Below are 19880 nucleotides of genomic sequence, written 5' to 3'. Positions count from 1 at the left end.
CCAAAATATTCAGTTAAGTTCAATTTGATTTAGTTAGCTGCAAATTGTAGTACATTTGATCTCAGAACACCTTATGACCAAGACCTTACAATACCACAGAGAGAAACCCTATGAAATTCTGATGTTGACTTCTCTAGTTTGAGCTGATGGTTCAAGGTCAGACTGAAATATACTAAATTACTTATGTGCAATTTACATCACGCAAGTCAGGATGATAGCAGCTGAGGCCAGGAACGAGCAGTGGCATTACAGTCATGTCAGATTCAGTACCCACCTGAAGACCAGAAGGGTATATGTGTGCACGCAATTATTCTACAAAACAAAGGCCCATATACAGAGACCTCGCTGGGGATGTTAGGTGTGCAGTCTTTACACTGAATTACATTATAGAGCCCACAGAGATATGTTCCAACTGACCTGGACCCAACAGTGCCACCAAACAGAGTGAAACATTACTCACTAGTACTGTGCAAGCCCCCCACTACAACCGGTGTGGCTTGTTCCATCTCAGGACTAGAAAAGGGAAAGGTTATGACACTGTCTCTGTCAGCTTGGCCTGCTAGTAGATGGAAGGCTGAGGTCCATGTGTTTGTGGTGTGATACAGTGGGGTGCAATTCCAGCCACCTACAGCTGTCTGTCTGTGTGCAGTGAAGCCTGAGATTAGATTTGACCAATTTGAACATGTTATCACACTGCTGAGCAGCATTTGGTGTCTGTGTGTTTATGTGTGTGTGCTAAGCTGCTGAAAGTCCTGACTAATATCACAGGCAGTAAGGAGATTGGATTCTGTCTGACTTTGTTTATTTCAGCCATTACTTACTCTTGGGAAATGAGGAAGGCTGCTGAGCCATACTGTCTGATGAACGTTTGTTACATGTTCACATATCTGAACTTAGTTTATCGTATCAGAGAAGCTTCTGGCACAATTTTGTGTAGTATTCTGAAACCTGACCTTAGAAATACTACACAAAATTGTGCCAGAAGCTTCTGGCACAATTTTGTGTAGTATTCTGAAACCTGACCTTAGAAATACCGTTCTCAAAACAGGGGATTGAATTTTGCATCGCAATGAACATGTAATAATTTTGAAATGTCAAAAAATGTCACTTCTTATCTGTCAAAGAAAAAAGTACTGGCAGTACTAGCATATGTTTGGGTTGAATAAATCAGCACGTGGACCTAGTTGAGAATGTCACTTTTGTAGCTAGAAGCTAGATCCAGCTAACAGTTAACTGAGTTCTGTCCAAAGGTTGAGGATTGTTTTTAATACTTGTCTGAAAATCCTGTGCAGTGAATGACTGCCTGAAGTTTAGAACTCATGACAAATCACGTAATGCTGTGTTTCCTCCCTTGAGAGTCTCTGCCAGGCCTTTACTGTGGTTGTCTTCATTTGCTGCTTATTTGGGGGTCTCTCTGTCTTCAGTTTTGTCTTCAGTACCTGAAAAGCATTAGCATTGTATCAAAGTATTCACTGTGATAAAAATCATAGGAAAGTTGGATTAAAAAACTAAAAGGGTTCTGATTGGATGTGTCCTAAAAAGCATATTTAGAAGACACTGCAAAGCCAGATCAGGTGACTGAATTGAAGAATATAAATATATAGTCAGAGCTCTGTAGAGCCAAGTATTCCTTTCACGTTAACTAGTAGTGACTTCATGGATTTCTTTACAAATAAAATTTTAGACATTAGAGAAAAAATTATTCATAACCATCTCAAAGATTATTCTTCATGTTCGGCTGCTTTCAGCACTGCTGGTATTTGTTTAGACTCTTTTGCTCCAGTTGATCTTTCTGAGTTATCTTCAATAGTTACTTCCTCCAAACCAGCAACATGTTTGTTAGATACCATTCCTACTAGACTGTTCAAAGATTATTGATGCTTCAATCTTAAAAATGATCAATCAGTCTTTATTAGTTGGCTATGTACCACAGACCTTCAAGGTGGCTGTAATTAAACCTCTACTTAAAAAGCCATCACTTGACCCAGCTGCCTTAGCTAATTATAGGCCAATCTCCAACCTTCCTTTTCTCTCAAAGATTCTTGAAAGAGTAGTTGTAAAACAGCTAACTGATCATCTGCAGAGGAACGGTTTATTTGAAGAGTTTCAGTCAGGTTTCAGAATTCATCACAGTACAGAAACAGCATTAGTGAAGGTTACAAATGATCTTCTTAGAGCCTCTGACAGTGGACTCATCTCTGTTCTTGTCCTGTTGGACCTCAGTGCAGCTTTTGATACTGTTGACCATAACATTTTATTACAAAGATTAGAGCTTGCTATAGGTATTAAAGGTACTGCACTGCAGTGGTTTGAATCATATTTATCTCATAGACTCCAATTTGTTCATGTAAATGGGGAGTCTTCTTCACACACTAAGGTTAATTATGGAGTTCCACAGGGTTCTGTGCTAGGACCAATTTTATTTACATTATACATGCTTCCCTTAGGCAGAATTATTAGAAAGCACTGCATCAATTTTCATTGTTATGCAGATGATACTCAGCTTTACCTATCAATGAAGCCAGATGACACACATCAATTAGTTAAACTGCAGGAATGTCTTAAAGACATTAAGGCCTGGATGACCTCTAATTTCCTGCTTCTAAATTCAGATAAAACTGAAATTCTTATTCTCGGCCCCACAAATCTTAGAAACATGATGTCTAACCAGATACTTACTCTGGATGGCATTACTTTGGCCTCCAGTAACACTGTGAGAAATCTTGGAGTCCTTTTTGACCAGGATATGTCCTTCAATGCACATATTAAACAAATATGCAGGACCGCTTTTTTGCATTTGCGCAATATTTCTAAAATTAGAAGCATCCTTTCTCAGAGTGATGCTGAAAAGCTAATTCGTGCATTTATTACTTCTAGGGTGGACTATTGTAATTCATTATTATCAGGCTGTCCTAAAAGCTCCCTGAAAAGCCTTCAGCTGATCCAAAATGCTGCAGCTAGAGTACTGACAGGGACTAGAAAGAGAGAGCATATTTCTCCCATATTGGCTTCTCTTCATTGGCTCCCTGTTAAATCTAGAATAGAATTTAAAATTCTTCTCCTCACATACAAGGTCTTGAATAATCGGGCACCATCTTATCTCAAAGACCTCATAGTACCATATCACCCCAATAGAGCACTTCACTCTCAGACTGCTGGCTCACTTGTGGTTCCTAGAATACTTAAGAGTAGAATGGGAGGCAGAGCCTTCAGCTTTCAGGCGCCTCTTCTGTGGAACCAGCTTCCAGCTTGGATTCGGGAGACAGACACCCTCTCTATTTTTAAGATTAGGCTTAAAACTTTCCTTTATGATAAAGCTTATAGTTAGGGCTGGATCAGGTGACCCTGAACCATCCCTTAGTTATGCTGCTATAGGCCTAGTCTGCTGGGGGATTCACATAATGCACTGTTTCTCATTCACCTTATTTACTTTGTTTATACCCCACTCTGCATTTAATCATTAATTGATATTAATCTCTGGCTCTCTTCCACAGCATGTCTTTCTCTCCCCTCAGCCCAACCGGTCGCGGCAGATGACTGCCCCTCCCTGAGCCTGGTTCTGCTGGAGGTTTCTTCCTGTTAAAAGGGAGTTTTTCCTTTCCACTGTCACCAAGTGCTTGCTCATAGGGGGTCGTTTTGACTGTTGGGTTTTCTCTGTATTATTGTAGGGTCTTTACCCACAATACAAAGCGCCTTGAGGTGACAGTTTGTTGTGATTTGGCGCTATATAAATAAAATTGAATTGAATTGAATTGAATAACATTTCTTTGCCTTGAGAAACTCTTGGGTTGTTTTTGCAATATGCTCTCCATCGTGTTTGACAGGTGATATGGTATGCTTTGGATCATGAGACCTTTCTTTCCCTTCTCCATACTTTTTTCTTCCCATCATTCTGGTAAACTAGTTTAATCTTCTGCCCAAAGAACTGTGCAGCCTCATTTAGATGTTTTCTGGCAAAGTCTAATCTGGCCTTTTTGGAGTTTTTGCTGTTTCTCTCGTAAGTTTATTTTCTTTATTTTCAGCCTGATGATGGCTTCTTTCACTTGCATCATTTCCAAAATTTGGACCCAACTGTATTTAGATTTTCCTAAATTTTGAGCTTTTTGTTTGACCTTATTGTGAGAAAAAAAGAAAAAGAATGTATTATTCAGTCCTTGAAATGGGCCGATTTATATAACTTTGTGAACAATGCCACTAATCACTACTATGATTAGGCAGGCATTTTAGATGACAAGCTTTCATTACAGACTGTTCAGACTGCAAAAAGCAACCTAATAATGACCACTTCCAGTCAGTTCCAGAAGTAATCAAGATTGATTAAAATGCTACCACCAGAGTTTTCAACCAAAGTACATTATTTTATGAATTGTAGCATGTCAGCAAGTGAAATGCCAATAATTATTAGTCACTCCTTTTATTTTTCTCAAAATAATCATGTACAGTGAGCATTTATATACATTATTCAAAGGAGACTGAATCATACTGAGCAGAGAGGCACAGACTACATAGAAAAAGACACTCAAGTTGACCAAAATACAACACTGGCAGTTTAAAAAACATTAAAAGTATCAGATAAATTAAAAAGCATGGAAAATTTAAGCATACTTTTCAAAAATCAGTCAACAGAATGTAACCTTAGAAAAACTGCAATTAGAGTCTTCTGTGTAGGATGAACTTCAGCATACTGAACTGTGAATTGTACAGTGTCTTTCATATTATGGTTTCACATCCTGCCTCATTTGAGCTTTTCCATTGTTCTTCATCAGATACACTTGTAATATTAAATGCTTCTCATGTGAAGAAAGTGTGCTGAATAGAGATCAATACGAACAGTAGAAATAGATCAAGTTATCTCCCAAAGAATTTATATTTTTAGTCAACAGTTCATCGAATGCACACAGAAGACACTTTTCATGTCATGCCTCATGTGAGTTATTGCATCTCCATGTTCACAGTCTGCACAAAGTTAGTGGACAATGGTTTGCATTATTCCTTGATTTATTATGCAACATACAGCAGGTGAGATGGATTTGTGACACCTTCCTACTTTTGTCTGCATAAACATTTATATTTATATGTTCCTTCCCAATAAATGCTTTGTTGTCAGATCATCTATGATTATATCTTTCTGTTTAAACACACATATTGTGCAATTTACAATATGCTGGCACAGTGCACAATTAGAGAACTGACCAATATCAAATGGAATTGTTTAACTAGGTAGAAAACGGATTAGTTTCTCTATGAGTTAGACAGAAATATGTCAGTTAAATATACTGCTCAAAAAATTAAAGCAACACTTTTTAATCAAAGTATAGCATCAAGTTAGTTAAAACTTCTGGGATATCAATCTGGTCAGTTAAGTAGCAGAGGGGATTATTAATCAGTTTGCCAAGACATTTTTATTACCATCAGCATGTAATTAGCTTACTGTAGGCCAACTCCAGAGCACTAATTATTAATTAAAAATGACAAGACTAGCATCTTGCATACCAGCTCAACATTTTAGTCAAAAAAAGCAGTTTGGTGACCTTTAAATCAGATGAAAACATCAAATCCTCGGACAGAGAAAAGTTGATTTTTGAATGCAGCTCAAATTAGAACAAAAGTATTGACAAAGCAACATTGACAACACTGCTTGTATATTTCATTGGCTTCACCTTTGGCTCTATGTCTACTATTAATGGATATAACAAACTGTTTACAGTGTTTAAGTGGCATAAAAGGTCGACAACAGTTGGCAGCTATTTGTCTGCACTTGGTGCATTGATTAACAGTAACAGCATGAATTCTATTTCAGTGACTATTTCTGCAATCGCTGCATGGTATACTGTATGGTGTTGCTTCATTCTTCTTTAGTTTCTCCACTTAACACCACTTACAATGTCCAAGTGCTAGGTTGAAAAAGGCTGTGTTAAAAAGAAAAAAAAATCATGACTTTTGCTGCCTAGAGTCAGAGAGGATAGTCAGGGTAAGAAGAGACAAAGTTTAACAAAAGTCTGTTGTATCAGGTCACCCAGTAATCCTTGTTGCATGTTGTCGCTAGAGATTAGAGAAGAAAAGTGTTTGCCTTTCACTAAGCATTAGTGAGTAAAAACACAAAGCACTCTGCACTACAAAAGATTAGTGCCAAATGCACATCTCGGACTACATTTTAAAATACTGTCATTACGTTTTTGTCTTTCTGTATTGTGAGCATTTGTGTCAGAATACAACAACACATTGTGTAACTAGCACACAAGTCAGATGAACACGGAATGACTATCAAAATATAAATGCATTGTAAAGGAATGTGAGTGATTTACAAAGAGTACATCATATGCTAGCAAAACTAAACTGTATGAGCACGAAGGATGGATGCAAAGATCCTCGTTTATGGAATAACTTCACACTGTACTAAACTGGCTTGAAAAGAGCAAAACTGCAAATGCAACAATTAAGCATGTACGGACACTGATAGAAGTCTGAGTTGCAGTTTAAATAAAAAAGTGAAAATCAAATAGTGATAATGATTTACAAGTCAATAAATATATTAGTAAGGAGCAAACTAATAGCTCCATATGTCAAAGGAAGAGTAACACTGAAGACATCAAATAATTATTTGCCTTTGTTGTAATGCGTCAGATTTAGTAGCAAGTCAAGCTGTGGGACATTATAATGGGCATTGGGTGGTTTTTTTTGGACATTTTAAAACAACATTTCAAAATCTGGCATAATTCATAAAATGGAGATAATCAGTAGTTTTGGAGAAATGAAATCTACAGTCACTGTCAGTAGCTCTCATTGAATTTGCTAACTCAGTTAAGAAAAAAGAAGATTCAATTTCACCTTAACCAGATTACACTGTAAAGTGTGGATTTACTTATAAAATACAAAGGAAAAATGCATTACAAGAATGGACACCTGCAAAAACACACAACTATATATGTAACTGTTGAAGTAATTTTACCTAAGACATTTCTAAAGAATATGGAAGACGGGGTGTGTAAATTCTAAAATTAACAGAAATGAAAAGCTGTAAGGGGAAAAGTGAATTCTGATGAGACGTGAAGCTAAAATGATGGAAGTAAATGATGTGGTGCAGCAGGGATACAGAAGAAAAGTGTGTTAGTGTGACTTTCTACATCATTAACTACTACATGTGGCTTCAACCTCCTATGTACCTGTATGTATGGTGTAATCTAGAAGAGCAACCTTGACAGGGAAGAAACACATCACCCCCAGCTATATACTGACAAACATGTAATGACAGAGGGTAAGGTTTGGTACTGATCTATGGTGACAACAACTCTAAATTAACTTGAGCTTGTGTGTCTTCACGTAAAAGTACTAGAGAGACCTGTGTGGTGCAGGTCTAACTGTGTTAGTTTTTACCTCTCAGAGAGGGTAGAGAGCAGCCTTATGTAAAGTCTTTTGACACCGCTTCAATGAAATTGGGAGCTGACATAAGAATGGTGAAGGTGCAGATGATGGAGAAGAGTGAAAAGGCCACCAGGCATAACCGGTCCACGACTGCAGCTGCAAATTTCCACTCGCTGCAGACCGCCTCCCCCTCGTCCTGCTCTCGGAAGCGATTTGCAATGTACTGCACTTCTTCCAGGATCCGGCAAATTTCTGGAATCTGCTCCAAAAGCAAAGTCCGTGTCTGGTCTGAGTGAATGTCAAGCTGGGAGGTACCATTATGGTGATTTCCTCCGGCTCCACCGCCACCACCGCACACAATCACGCCTGAATCAACACTAGGTGGAAACACAGGGTTGTCTGTGCCCATCGAGTGGTAGCCAAAGTACAGGTTCATATTTCCATTGGTTGTCGTTGACTGGGTGGATGGCTGCCCCGGTATGGTGCTCATCTGAATGCTGCTGGTGCTGGTGTGGTGAGGGGGAGAATGGGAATACTTATATGTAGGAGGGCTACTTGAGCTCACTGGAGTTTTGCTTTCCTCTCCAGGCTTCTTCATGCGGAGGAACCAAGCACACCAGTTGAGGAGAAAGACTCGGATCTGAAAGAAAATGAATAAGACACTTACGCTGCTGGAGGCAAGAAGGTGGAAAATTCACTTTACTGTAGTTTAGTTGGCACTAAAATTAAAATAGTCTAAATCCTTCAAAAATAACTGAAGCATCAACAGAATGGGAACAACTGCTATGACTTCATGTCTGTGTATTGTGTTGAAGAGATATCGACTAAAGCTGAACTCGGGCTGAACTGTAATTTCATGGAATACAGTTTACACCACAGTATAGTGCAGTGAGTCAGACCTTGATTCATCTTAAGGGAATGGGTGCAGGATTAAAAGGAAAAACCAAAAGTTAACAGCAGCATACATCAGAAAATGCCTCTACACACCCACTGGTAATATGCTGTCGCAGGTGTTAAAGGTTTTAAGTAAAAATTTGTATAATTTTAAAAAGTACCTTTAAATCATTGAGGAAGAAGTTGGTGTCAACTTCTAAATTGAGGCATATCAGAGCTATGGTGTTATCTAAAAATAGTGCCATTAATGTGTTTCTGTTTGTTTTTCTTAGTAAACAAACAATGCTAACTCACCCATTTAGGCATTTTTCCTCCATGGGGGTCATGGTGGTGGAATTGTAGAACCAGAACAGTTACCACCACCGACAAGCCCACAATCATCATAGTGCTTGCAAAATACTGAGCTGAAAAAGAATGGGAACAGATCAGTATAATTACAGTTCCCATAAAGGATACACAGCCTAATTAATAGATACTATAGTCTGTTATCTCAATCTTTGGGTGATTTTCCATCCACAAAGGGCCCCGGCCACGGTAGATTCAAACCCAGGCCTTCTCGCTGCGAGGCAACAGTGCTAACCACAGCACCACCGTGGTGTCCCGGGGTGATTTTTTGAAATAATTTAAAAACATCACAAAAGACCAAAAGAATGAGATGCAAGCACAGTATCTTGTCATCACTGTCGCCAAGTAAGCTATTTGGCCGATTATTCAGTGAGGAATTTATCTCTGTCAACTAATCTAAGGTCATAATACCGCAGGGGCAGGTGAGAGGATGACTAACATCTTATTTAGTAATTTACAAAGCAGCCAAAACACATGCTCTGGTTTGGAGGCACTGGAAGACACAGAGACATAAAAATGCATATCATATCCATGTAGGGAAGCACCTTATCCACACACATTTTGATGCAGCTGCAATGCCAGTGAGGAAAGGTGGGTTAATGAAATTATTATACATTTCCATGCCAAATTAGAACTGTATTACAACCTGTCAGAGTAATTCCCAAAGAGGATTTTATTTTGACTTTAATCTATTAGCTCTGATTCATCTGCAATGTGTTAAAACATGTACTTTAAAAAGGCAAGTTTGCTATTGGCTTTGTTTTACTTCACTGAGCTGCCAGATGATGCAGGGCAGCAAGTCTGTCTGCAGCCTCCTCTCCTATCTTAAAGCCTGCTGCCCTGTCTTCCCCTGTCTGCATCACTGTGGTCTTATGCAATGCAACTCTGTTTATCTCCTACACTGAATATAATCTTCGCATACTGCATCAGCAAGCAAATAGACACCCCACACTCCTCTGAACCCGCCCACAGCCACAACATATCAGTCCATCTGTGCAAAGAAAATTTTCTGCTACAGACTGCCCTGTGGTGTGAATATGAGGCGTAAAGATCTCTTTTGACACCACAACCTATTGTAGCCAACTGTCTACTGGATAACTGACTTTTCATCCATCAACTTTCACTGGTTGTCTGTAAATTTTCTCACTGTGGAACTTTAAGCTAAAATTATTGAGTTTTATAGAAATGGAAATAGATTATTATTTAGCACTTTTCTAGTGTTACTGAGAACAAAGCATTTTGACTACAAGCCACATTTACAGTGGTTTATTCTATAAACTTGAAGCACTGTACTTGCCTCGTATAATTTAGAATCGCGCAGTTGCACTGCAGGAGGACGTCAGTGTATATATGAGGTGTTGAGAAAAATGAAATACACCCTTACTGCTTCCACAGGAATTAAGAGGATAAGTAGCAGCCAGGTGCTGATAATCAAATACACTTGATTAACTGATCATCAACAAGTTTGACCACTTCTGTAAAAGCAGAGGTTTTGGCCGTTTGCTGTTTTGGAGCATCCACATGTGTGTTCACACAATGCCACAGTCTTCCCAAGAGGCAACATCCCTGCAAATCTGGCCCAAGATCAGATGGTGCAATGCTCAAAGAAATTAAAAAAAACAAAAAAACAACTCAAGAGCTTCATCTCTACAGGTCTCAATGAGCATGTTAAATGTTAATGACTGTACAATTAGAAAAAGACTGAACAAGTATGGCTTGTTTGGAAGGGTTGCAGAGAGAAGGACTTAGATTTGCAAAGCTGCATCTGAATAAACCACAAGACTTCTTGAACAATGCCCTTGCGCAGAGCAGACCAAAGTGGAGATGTCTGGCCATAATGTACAGCACCACCAGCCAAACAAAACACAGCATATCAGCATAAACATGGTGGTGGAAAGATGATGAGAGATGCCATAGGACCTGGGCACCTTGCAGTCACTGAGTCAACCATGAACTCCTCTGTATACCATAGTATTGTAGACTCAAATGTGAGGCCATCTGTCCAACAGCTAAACCTTGGACAAAATTAGGTCATGCAACAGGCCAATTATCCTGGCTGAAAAAAAAAAAAGAATCAAGGTGCTGCAATGGCCCAGTCAAAGTCCAGGCTTCAACCTACTGAAATATTATGGCAGGACATTAAGAGAACTGTGCATGAATACCCACAAAGGTCAATGAACTGCAGTAACCTTTTAAGGAAGAGTGGGCCAAAATTCTTCCACAGTGATACAGAAAACCATTATTTTAAGTTATTGCTGCTAAATGTGGTTCTACAACCTATTTAATTGTGGGGTGTACATACTTTTTCAAAAACTCTTTTTCACATGACTGTAAGTAAAACATTTTAGTTCATCATCCTGTGAAACACACACAATATTAAAATGCTAGCTTTACCATTTTGTAACCCATCTTAACCCCCCCCCCCCCCCCCAAAAAAAAAAAACTTTAAAATGAAATAATCACCAATAAAAACAATAGGTTGAGGTGAATATTGTCTTACCAATTAGAGGAACTGAGTCTGAAGTGGCAGGCATGATCTCAGCTACCAGTAACATGAAGACTGTCAGAGACAGCAGCACTGTTATGCCTGAAAAAGACACACACACACATATGCACACTGTGACTTGAGAGAACTCAAAATAAATGCAGCTGATTGGCTTCAAACCAGGAAACAAAAGCTATGAATTTATTTTAGAACATTTACTCTCTTTTCCGCCCTCAAACGGGTACTGCCTCTTTTATATTTACTACAACCCTGTCTCACTGAATGGCATTTTGAAACAAGCTGGCATTTTCAGGTCCAGGTTATTATCTTTGCTTCGTTTATACTGGTGCTTTTGTTCATCTGCTAATGAACAGCATTCAACACAAATGCTTATTCACAGCAATAATGTCGGCATTAGCATAAAGCCATGACAAATAAATGGGTAAGCAACAGCAGTCTGGTGGGCAGAGTTGACAAAGCACGGGACAAAGGTACATTTCTGTCTACATGTATGATTATAATCATGAATCATTGTTCCTCTGTGTGAGACTATTATGTGAGACTTTGTGTGCTAGAATGGACTGATGTATGCGTGATGATCTGTACCCAGTGAGATCTTTTCGCCAGAGTCGGCAGGGAGCAGGAAGACCAACAGTGCCAGACCAGAGATGAGCACACAGGGGATGAGCAGGTTTAGGCCATAATAAAGAGTCCTGCGGCGCATGGTGACTGTGAACGTCACATCGGGGTAGGGCTCCTTACAGCAGTCATAGTACAGCTCATTACGCTTTGCTGGTACACCTGGGAGACATATTAAAGGGGAAAAAGGTTTCAGTTTAGAGGTCAGAAACATAGAATTATGAAATGAAGGTTCATTTCTTTTTTCTGCTTGACTGAATAGTTTTTTAAACACTGTAAAACAAGCCAACAATGCACAGCTGTGGCTATTGATTTAATTTTACATATGTCCTTGTTTACAAAAACGTATCAATGACATGATTAAAATGTAAATCAAATCTGAATATTTGTATAAGTATTAAATGTTAATATAGAAAAATGGTAACATTTTCAATTTTATAGAAAGCATATCAATGTAATATGCATTGTAAAATATTGTTGAACAGTAGGTTGTAGTAAATCTAAAATTAGCATAAAGAACAGCTTATACAACAGTTAGTATAACTGAAACAGAAGTTAGTAAATGGACTGGTTCTCGTACAGGCACATATTATACACAGTACGTGTGCAAAAACAAGAAAGAGCAGATAAAAGAACAAATTTAAAACATTCAAATTACATTAGAAAAAAGTTCAGTTAAATATAATGGTGACTAAAAAAAATAAATTTCAGATTTCATATGAACACGGCCAGATCTGAATAGTACCTCTGATACTACAAGTCCAGAAATGTGTATACATTTGTGTGTATTCAAGCCATTGTGTGATGCTCAAATGCACACAGTTACCCATTGATGAGTAAGCACAGCATACTGATTTAATATGTTCAGTCATTTCAAGGTGGAATACAGGCAATGTTGGCTTGTCCTCTTGATTAATATCAGCAGTCTTGGACCTGTGTGTGAGCATGTGTGACAGTCACTTGTAGCTCACAATTAACAATCAGTGGTGAGAAACCCAACTCGGCCCAGCCCTGGCTGTTTATGGTTTGCCCAAAACTGTACACCTCGAACACCAATTAATGACTTTTACTGAGTGAAACTGACACAATCAGCAACACAATCAAAATGCACAACTCATTTCAAGTGAGTAACAGAAGATGCTTGATATTACTACGCTGTGTGTGAGAGTTCCTTCCTATAGAAATTCAATTTAAATTGATTGCACAGATTCAATTTCATTTCATTTAAACTCTGTCACCTGGTTGCCGAAGAGAAATAGCCTTTGTTAACTTCTATTAATTTGATGGATTGTAGACCTGCAGATGGATTCACCACATCTTTTCTCTTTGTGTGTGTGTGTGTGTGTTTGTATGGGGTCATGTCCTCCATTCCCTTTGGGGACTTTAACCTGACTGAACACTAAGCCATGGGTACATGTGTCACCATGGAGATCTAAACTGTGATCCCCGAGGGTCCAGACTGCTTTTCAGGGATAAGACTTGTTTTTAGGGTAAAGGTTATAAATAGGTTAAGGTTGGGAGTTAGGCATTCAGTTGCAATGGTTCAGGCTAGGTTAGTGGGCTCAGGAATGGTTTAGTTTAATGAGTTCCCCCCTGAGACAGCGAAACAATGTGTGTCTGTTTTTGTGTGTGTGTTTGTACTCTGGCGTGAACATGGGTATGTTCTAAGGCACCAGGACAGTGTGTGTTCTTGGCCAGCTTGCTGCTTGGCTGTGCCTGAATTAAGTGAACCATCCCTGGGCCAGCTGTCACCACACACACCCATGCCCCACTCCCCATTCCCCCAGCCAGCTGGGTGCACTAACTTTGTATGTGAGTCTGTTTGTATCTGCAAATTATTTCATTGGCCTCTGATTAACACACAAGCCTGGATAAGAGGTGTTGTGAGGTCTTTTTCCCCACATGTTTCTCAGGAAGAGAGAGACAGGAAGAAATGGTGCCAACAGAATTTGAGTAGACAGAAGCAAGAAAAACAGGGTGTTATAAAGAATAGTAAACTGAGCTGCAGGAAATGGACAGAAAACCTTAATATTCTATTCAGTTGTGCTGCTATGTCCACTAGTGAAAAGGTAATTTTCAATTTCAAACAGAGTCATTTAGCTCTAGTGTATAAAACAGTGCCACAAAGTACAACATAAACTGTGTAAAGGAAGGGTGAAAAATTGTTGTTCATGTAGTTAATTGTGCCTGCATCAATACTGGATGCCAAGAGGTAACAGTGTTAAAAAACTATAAAGTCTGCATATGGAGGTTAGAGGCATGGCGGTCACAACTTTGTCAGCTTTGTTTTGGAGCTTTGTGTTTAGCATGTTTTTCATTTACTTGTATTTGCTTTTAACTTTCACTCAGTTGATGGGTTTAGGCACCCGAAAGCACTTTGAGTCAGACACTGAAAACGGCTTCTACAGGTTGGAGTTAAAATATGCCCCTTAACAGCCTGTGACGTGACACCAAGGGACCTTTCACAAGTGTTTACATGTGATATTGTGGGACTGAGAAACCCATCTCACCATTTTCATAAAACAGTGTGTCATACCACTGACTCCAAAGGACACTTTTATCCAAGTAATTTTATTGATTTATTGACTTTGAGTGCTCATACTGAGTAGAAAAGCGTTATATAAGAACTAGTCCATTTACCATTTACCATTGATGCCAAGGATTTTGGAAAAACAGTAGTTTTTGAATCTCTGTAACTGAGAAAAGGTCGGACATCTGGAGTGGTTTTTCCTATTAACACAAGGTATAAATGGGGGACTTATTCATAGACCCAAGAGGTATATTTTTTTGTCATATCATAGGTGATTTCTTTTAATGGTTCCAATGTTTTTATGACTCTGTCATTCAATTTATTCCCAATTATGCCATATCATTGCTTTCTATGTCTGTTTTGATTAGTGCTTCCAGTCAAAAACACCCAATTCCACCTATACAATTATAAGAAATGGAACCATTTATTCAAGTTAATGTTTGCTATGGGACCTAAATTAAAGTATCACACAGTATCCAACACTCTGTCAGACATGTTAAAGAACAAAAACTCAGATGCCATCACAGCCTCCATCATGTGGCTGAGGAATTTTCCAGACTGGAAATTGTCAGATGTTGGTAACATTGGCAGATCTATCTGAGACGGTTGGGGCATGCCCTGGTCATGGCACACATGAAAAGGAGACCTGATACTGCAATATTGCAAGCCACAATCTGAGCAGTAATGACCCTCCAGAGAATGAGGAAAACCTCATCTGCTGATGTGGCTGTCCAACTCTTGGCTGTAAAATCTATTTGAAAAAGGTGTTACCTTTGCTCCCAAAACACAGACATACAGAAGGTAGCAAGTGTTTGCTCCTCCTGTCATATGCCAGCACACCCTCAATATAACATAAGGCAAACTGTGTGCTACTGCTTTCTGTAGTTTGCATTTTGCTTTAGTTGTTTTTAGTTTCCAGTACAACAGTACTGAGAGCTTAGTTCATATTGCCAGCAATAAGACTTGCTCTCAGTGTTTGTTGGCCTGCCCTTTGTGACCAGTTGTGTTCATAATATTTATGGACAGAATTTCTAAACAACCCCCCCCCCCCAAAAAAAACAAACAAACACACAAAACAAACAAGTCAGTTTTGGCCATCTCCAATGTATCTAATGAGGCTATAGTTAGAATGATCACCTTTTATGATGTAAACCTCAGGGCTGATGCCGACATTCAATCTCATATTCATCTCCTAGATGGTTGGTTTCAGGTAACAATTGGGGCTGTTTTTTTTTTTTAGCTACAGCTGGAGATTTTAGAGCTTTGACAGCCCATCTCTTGGGTCCAGTAAAATTTGCATCACCTGTCTCATATAGCAATGCTGTCTGAAGTGGAATTTGTTGAAGAGTTGGTTTCTCCTGCATTAAATAGAAGCTCTATTATCCTGGCCATCTAAAACCCTCTTCAACATAGACTGATTGACAGTGAGAGTGTCATCTTACAAAGAAGAAAACACAGCTGAAACACCTGCTGCCAAGATGTGCGACACTGATTGGATATTTCACAGTGTGGAAAATGATATGAAAGGCATAGCTAATGTTGAATCGCTGTCAGAGTCAGTCTTTCATATTCAGGTTGAAGCATCTATGCATGACATTGTGTTTTTGTTCTTACCAACAAGGTCCCACTCCCCATTGGGTATATATGTAGAAACATCAACTTCCATCATCTGGAGATCCAGCAGCCAGCCGTTGTGGGTCCAGGAGCCAAATTTCAGGTCACACTTCTGAATATCAAATGGGAACCATCGTACATCTATGTAGCAGGTACTCTTCAAGATACCTGCAGATAAGTTTAAATTAAAGTACTATTAAAAACAAATAATTTTTTATTGGGATATTTGGTTTAAAAAAACAAAGTTACCTCAACATTTAATATTGGTCATTTAAAGATGCTTTTAAAATGCCCCTCTAATACTAAAATATATAGTCCATTCACCAAGCAGTTTATTAGAAGCACTGATAACCTTTTGAAAATATAACGACCAGCTTTGCAATGCAAAAAAGACAAAAAAAAACTGATCCAGAAACAGATCAAGATTTTTAGTTAGTGTTACATCAAACATTAGAACTGTAGGAAAAGAAATGTGAGTTCAGTGGCCATGGCATCTTTGCTGATGCCAAGCGAGTTGGTTTAAGTGATTCTGAAATTGCTGATCTCCTGAGATTTTTACCAGAACAATCTCCAGAGTTTACAAAAATTGCTCAGTGAGCAGCAGATCTGCAGACAGGAAAGTGCATGTAAAAGACCAGAGGAGAATGGTGAAACTAGTTCAAGCTGACAGAAAGTCTGTGGTAAGCTTTTTAGAGAGCATAACAAGTGGAAGACCATGACGGGCTCTACTCCTGTCAGCCAAGACAATTCTGAGGCTAGAGCCTGGCTTGTGTTAACAGTCCAAGCTAGTGGTAGTGGTATAACAATGAGGAGAATGTTTTCTCTGCAAACTTGAACTTCTATGTCTGCATCCTACAGCCTGATTATTCTAGCTGACCATAGATTCCTTATGGTCATAATTTACCATCTTCCAATGGCTGCTTGCAGTACAGTAATGCAGGACAATAATGAAACTATCTGATACTGGTTTTGTGAACAAGAAAGTGAGTTCAGTGTTCTTCACTGGCCTCCTGAGTCACCAGATCTAAATCCAACAGAACGCCTTTGGGATGTGGAAGAAGAGGACACTTGCACCCTGAATGTACAGATGACAAATCTGGGGAAATCATGAATAAGAATTGAAACCAGGGATATTTTCAACATTCTGTGGAGTCCACATCATGAAGAGTTGAGATTTTAGCTTTAGTGTTCTTAAACAGTGTTCAGTGATTGTAAAGTGATGTTATCTTGGAAAGCTGAAAGGTACGTGAAGTAAGTAAGGTGAGAATGAGCAGGATATTGATGGCAGTGATAATGGTAATGATGATGATGAGATAGCGATGTCCTTAAGATGATGATGATTTGGATTAATTGGTAGTGATGGTAATAGTGTGGAAAGGTAGTGTAAGAATATAGAATTAGCGTGGATATCTCACCCGGTGGAATGTACTGACAGGCTCCTGAAGCATTGACCAGCACATTTGTATGGAACGTGGCATCAAACCTCTCATCAGCACTATACGGAGACAAGAGAAGTTACATGGGGTATTACAATATCAGAATTACCAGTAAATAAATAAATAAAACAAAAGAAAAAAAAAAGAAGAGAAGAGAATAGAGCTAAGGTCATTAAGTTGAATCAGAGTCAACTACAAAAATAAAGATAGCTTAAAAAAGGGAGCCAGACAAAAAATATCAAGTGATAATGAAGGTGACAGAAGGCAGAGACAAGGGGGATTAGAGCAGATCCAGACAGACAGTGTTTAATTTTACTCATCATGTTAAATAAACACAGTCGTCTGTTATCAAGACGTCCTTCAAACAGACAGGGATTATGTATACCCAGAAACAAAATAAAAAGTTTTAAGTTTCACATGCACAAAAGTTCTCTCTGGAATACTGCAACAGATGAATGTTTCTTTCAAACAGTGAAAATAACCACCAGTGTTTGAAGAATGCAGTTGCTTTGTTAGCAGCATTTGATTGTGTCATGCTAAATGACACATTTTGCAAAGATTTAAGTATCAAGCTTCTGACCGCACACAGACTAATACTTAAGTCTTTTACACTGAGTTTAAAATACCAGCAACGAACATGTAACGACACAGCTAAAGTCTGCCACTGTTAGCTAGTGAGCACTGAAATCCTTATTGAGGTTGTGCAGATGAGACTGCTACCCATGTGACATTAACTTGCTGGCCATTCTGGATCTGCGACAATCATGGTTACAAAGTAGGATCAACTGAACAATGCCCCTGTCGCACAGGCCTAGAGACCAGTCAGTGGCCATCAGGAAACCACCTGTCACTGGGGAAAAATGTGTATTTTGCAGGTGGTTCCAAGTGATTGCTGGAGGTTGATGAGAGTCGCTGGGAAAACAATTGCTAAAGCCTCAGTCACAGAGATGTAGAGACTGGTCAGTGACACCCTTGTGGCCCACCTGTCACAAGGAAAAAATGTGTATTCTCCAACTGGTTGGTAAAAACCTCTTTGTAATTGCTTTTGTCACTAGCATATTGCTGCAATTACTAGCAGTTTGCAAGGAAGTGACAGACTTGTCTACAAACACTGTCCAGCTACCCTCAGTCCCGTAGTAAAACTGTGAAAAGTCCAAGACAAACCAGAAATGGGGACCATTTTCCTTCAAAGTAAAAGTTGTTTATTTAGCTGTACTCGAGGCACAGCAATCATTTTGTTTGTTGTTCTGTGTCTCTGCATTCATTGTTGTAAAAAGAAGCATGAAATGTTTTGTCTTTAATAAATTCTGTCTTAAATAAATTTGTTTTAGGACCAAAACTGATGACATTCCCATTCGCTCCAGCTGGAATTTGTCTTTAGATCAGCAAATGTTAATGCACTAAACTAAATTGCCAAGCATCAGCATGTTTGCACTGTCATTGTGAGCAATTAGTATGTAATTTTATCTTTTAGCTCAAAGCCTGCTGTGTCTAAGTATAGCCTAACATGGCTGTTAACATCTTTGAGTTTTGTTTATGTTGAATAATGAGACGGAAAAGAAAGGGAAAAAAAATACAAACTGCCAAATGGACAAAGCATATGGACTGAAAATGGCTTCCTTGCAAAAGTAATGAACCAGTAAATGGCATACAATTATACCTATTTATCCATGTATTCATAACAAGTATATTATTTAATTCACATATTTCTGTATGCGCTGACCTCTCAAATAAGAAAAACTGAATGAGTACATTGGCGATTGAATGCATCTCATTTTAAAGGATGAATGAAAACAATTGCTTATGCAAACCCAGACAATAGTGTGAACCACACCATCATCTGTTCTTTTCCACTAGTAAATATTTAGCACTTACAGTATGAGACTACAGGCAAATGGCGAATAAGGAACTTATTTAAATTCTTCTTGCAGGCTTTTTCTTCAGCAGGTAGAACATAGATTTTAGTCAAGTGTACTGGGACTGAATCCAGGAGACATACAGTTTTACAGGACAAGGCTTTAATGGATGCAGATTTATAGTGCTATATCAATAATTTAAATCTAATCACTCCTTTTCACTTAGAGAGTAGAAAAACAGAGACTCTTAGAATACTTTGGAGTAGCCATAATAGCTCTAATCCACTGAGTAGAATAAATTAGCTTAGCATCTAGCCTTATAATGGTATCTGGAATACATCTAGCTCATATGGACATAGTAAAGCATTAGAATTTAAAATGATACCATTTCATTTCTCATTACAAAACCCTCTATCAAAACACAAATATAAATTTTTAATATGAAAAATGATGCCTTGAAGGATGTACAGTAAACAGACCTGAGCATTAAAGATTCCTTGATGCATAACCTTAACTACAATTTAATTAGATCACTAAATAAGGAGAAAATGTTACTAAAAGATCATGTGGAAACTATATGGCCATTAAGCCTTAAATCCCAATGGATTTTTTTTCTTAATGGGATTCTTCAACAATTTAAGATGTAAAGTGGTATTGCATTTACTTGAACAGCAATAAACATTACAAAATGTTTAATATCACAGCCTTAAAATACACAA

General features: G+C 38.5%; 1 protein-coding gene across 2 annotated transcripts in view; it reads right to left on the bottom strand.

Moving 5' to 3' along the window:
• Positions 1-4398: 4398 nt before the first annotated feature.
• The window catches only part of LOC115786298 (neuronal acetylcholine receptor subunit alpha-7-like), a 46086-nt gene continuing 30604 nt past the window's right edge, over positions 4399-19880 (bottom strand). For both annotated transcript variants that reach the window (XM_030738394.1, XM_030738403.1), the window contains exons 5-10: positions 17285-17364; positions 15870-16037; positions 11693-11887; positions 11102-11188; positions 8551-8660; positions 4399-8002 (exon numbers count right to left, since the gene is read on the bottom strand). In XM_030738394.1, coding sequence (XP_030594254.1) covers positions 7400-8002; positions 8551-8660; positions 11102-11188; positions 11693-11887; positions 15870-16037; positions 17285-17364 — 1243 coding nt within the window. In that variant the 3' untranslated portion in view covers positions 4399-7399. The remainder of the gene's footprint in view (positions 8003-8550; positions 8661-11101; positions 11189-11692; positions 11888-15869; positions 16038-17284; positions 17365-19880) is intronic.

This window comes from Archocentrus centrarchus, chromosome 1 (assembly GCF_007364275.1).
Source record: "Archocentrus centrarchus isolate MPI-CPG fArcCen1 chromosome 1, fArcCen1, whole genome shotgun sequence".
In the NCBI taxonomy this organism is placed as follows: Eukaryota; Metazoa; Chordata; class Actinopteri; order Cichliformes; family Cichlidae; genus Archocentrus; species Archocentrus centrarchus.
This window is presented reverse-complemented; position numbering and strand designations above follow the sequence as displayed.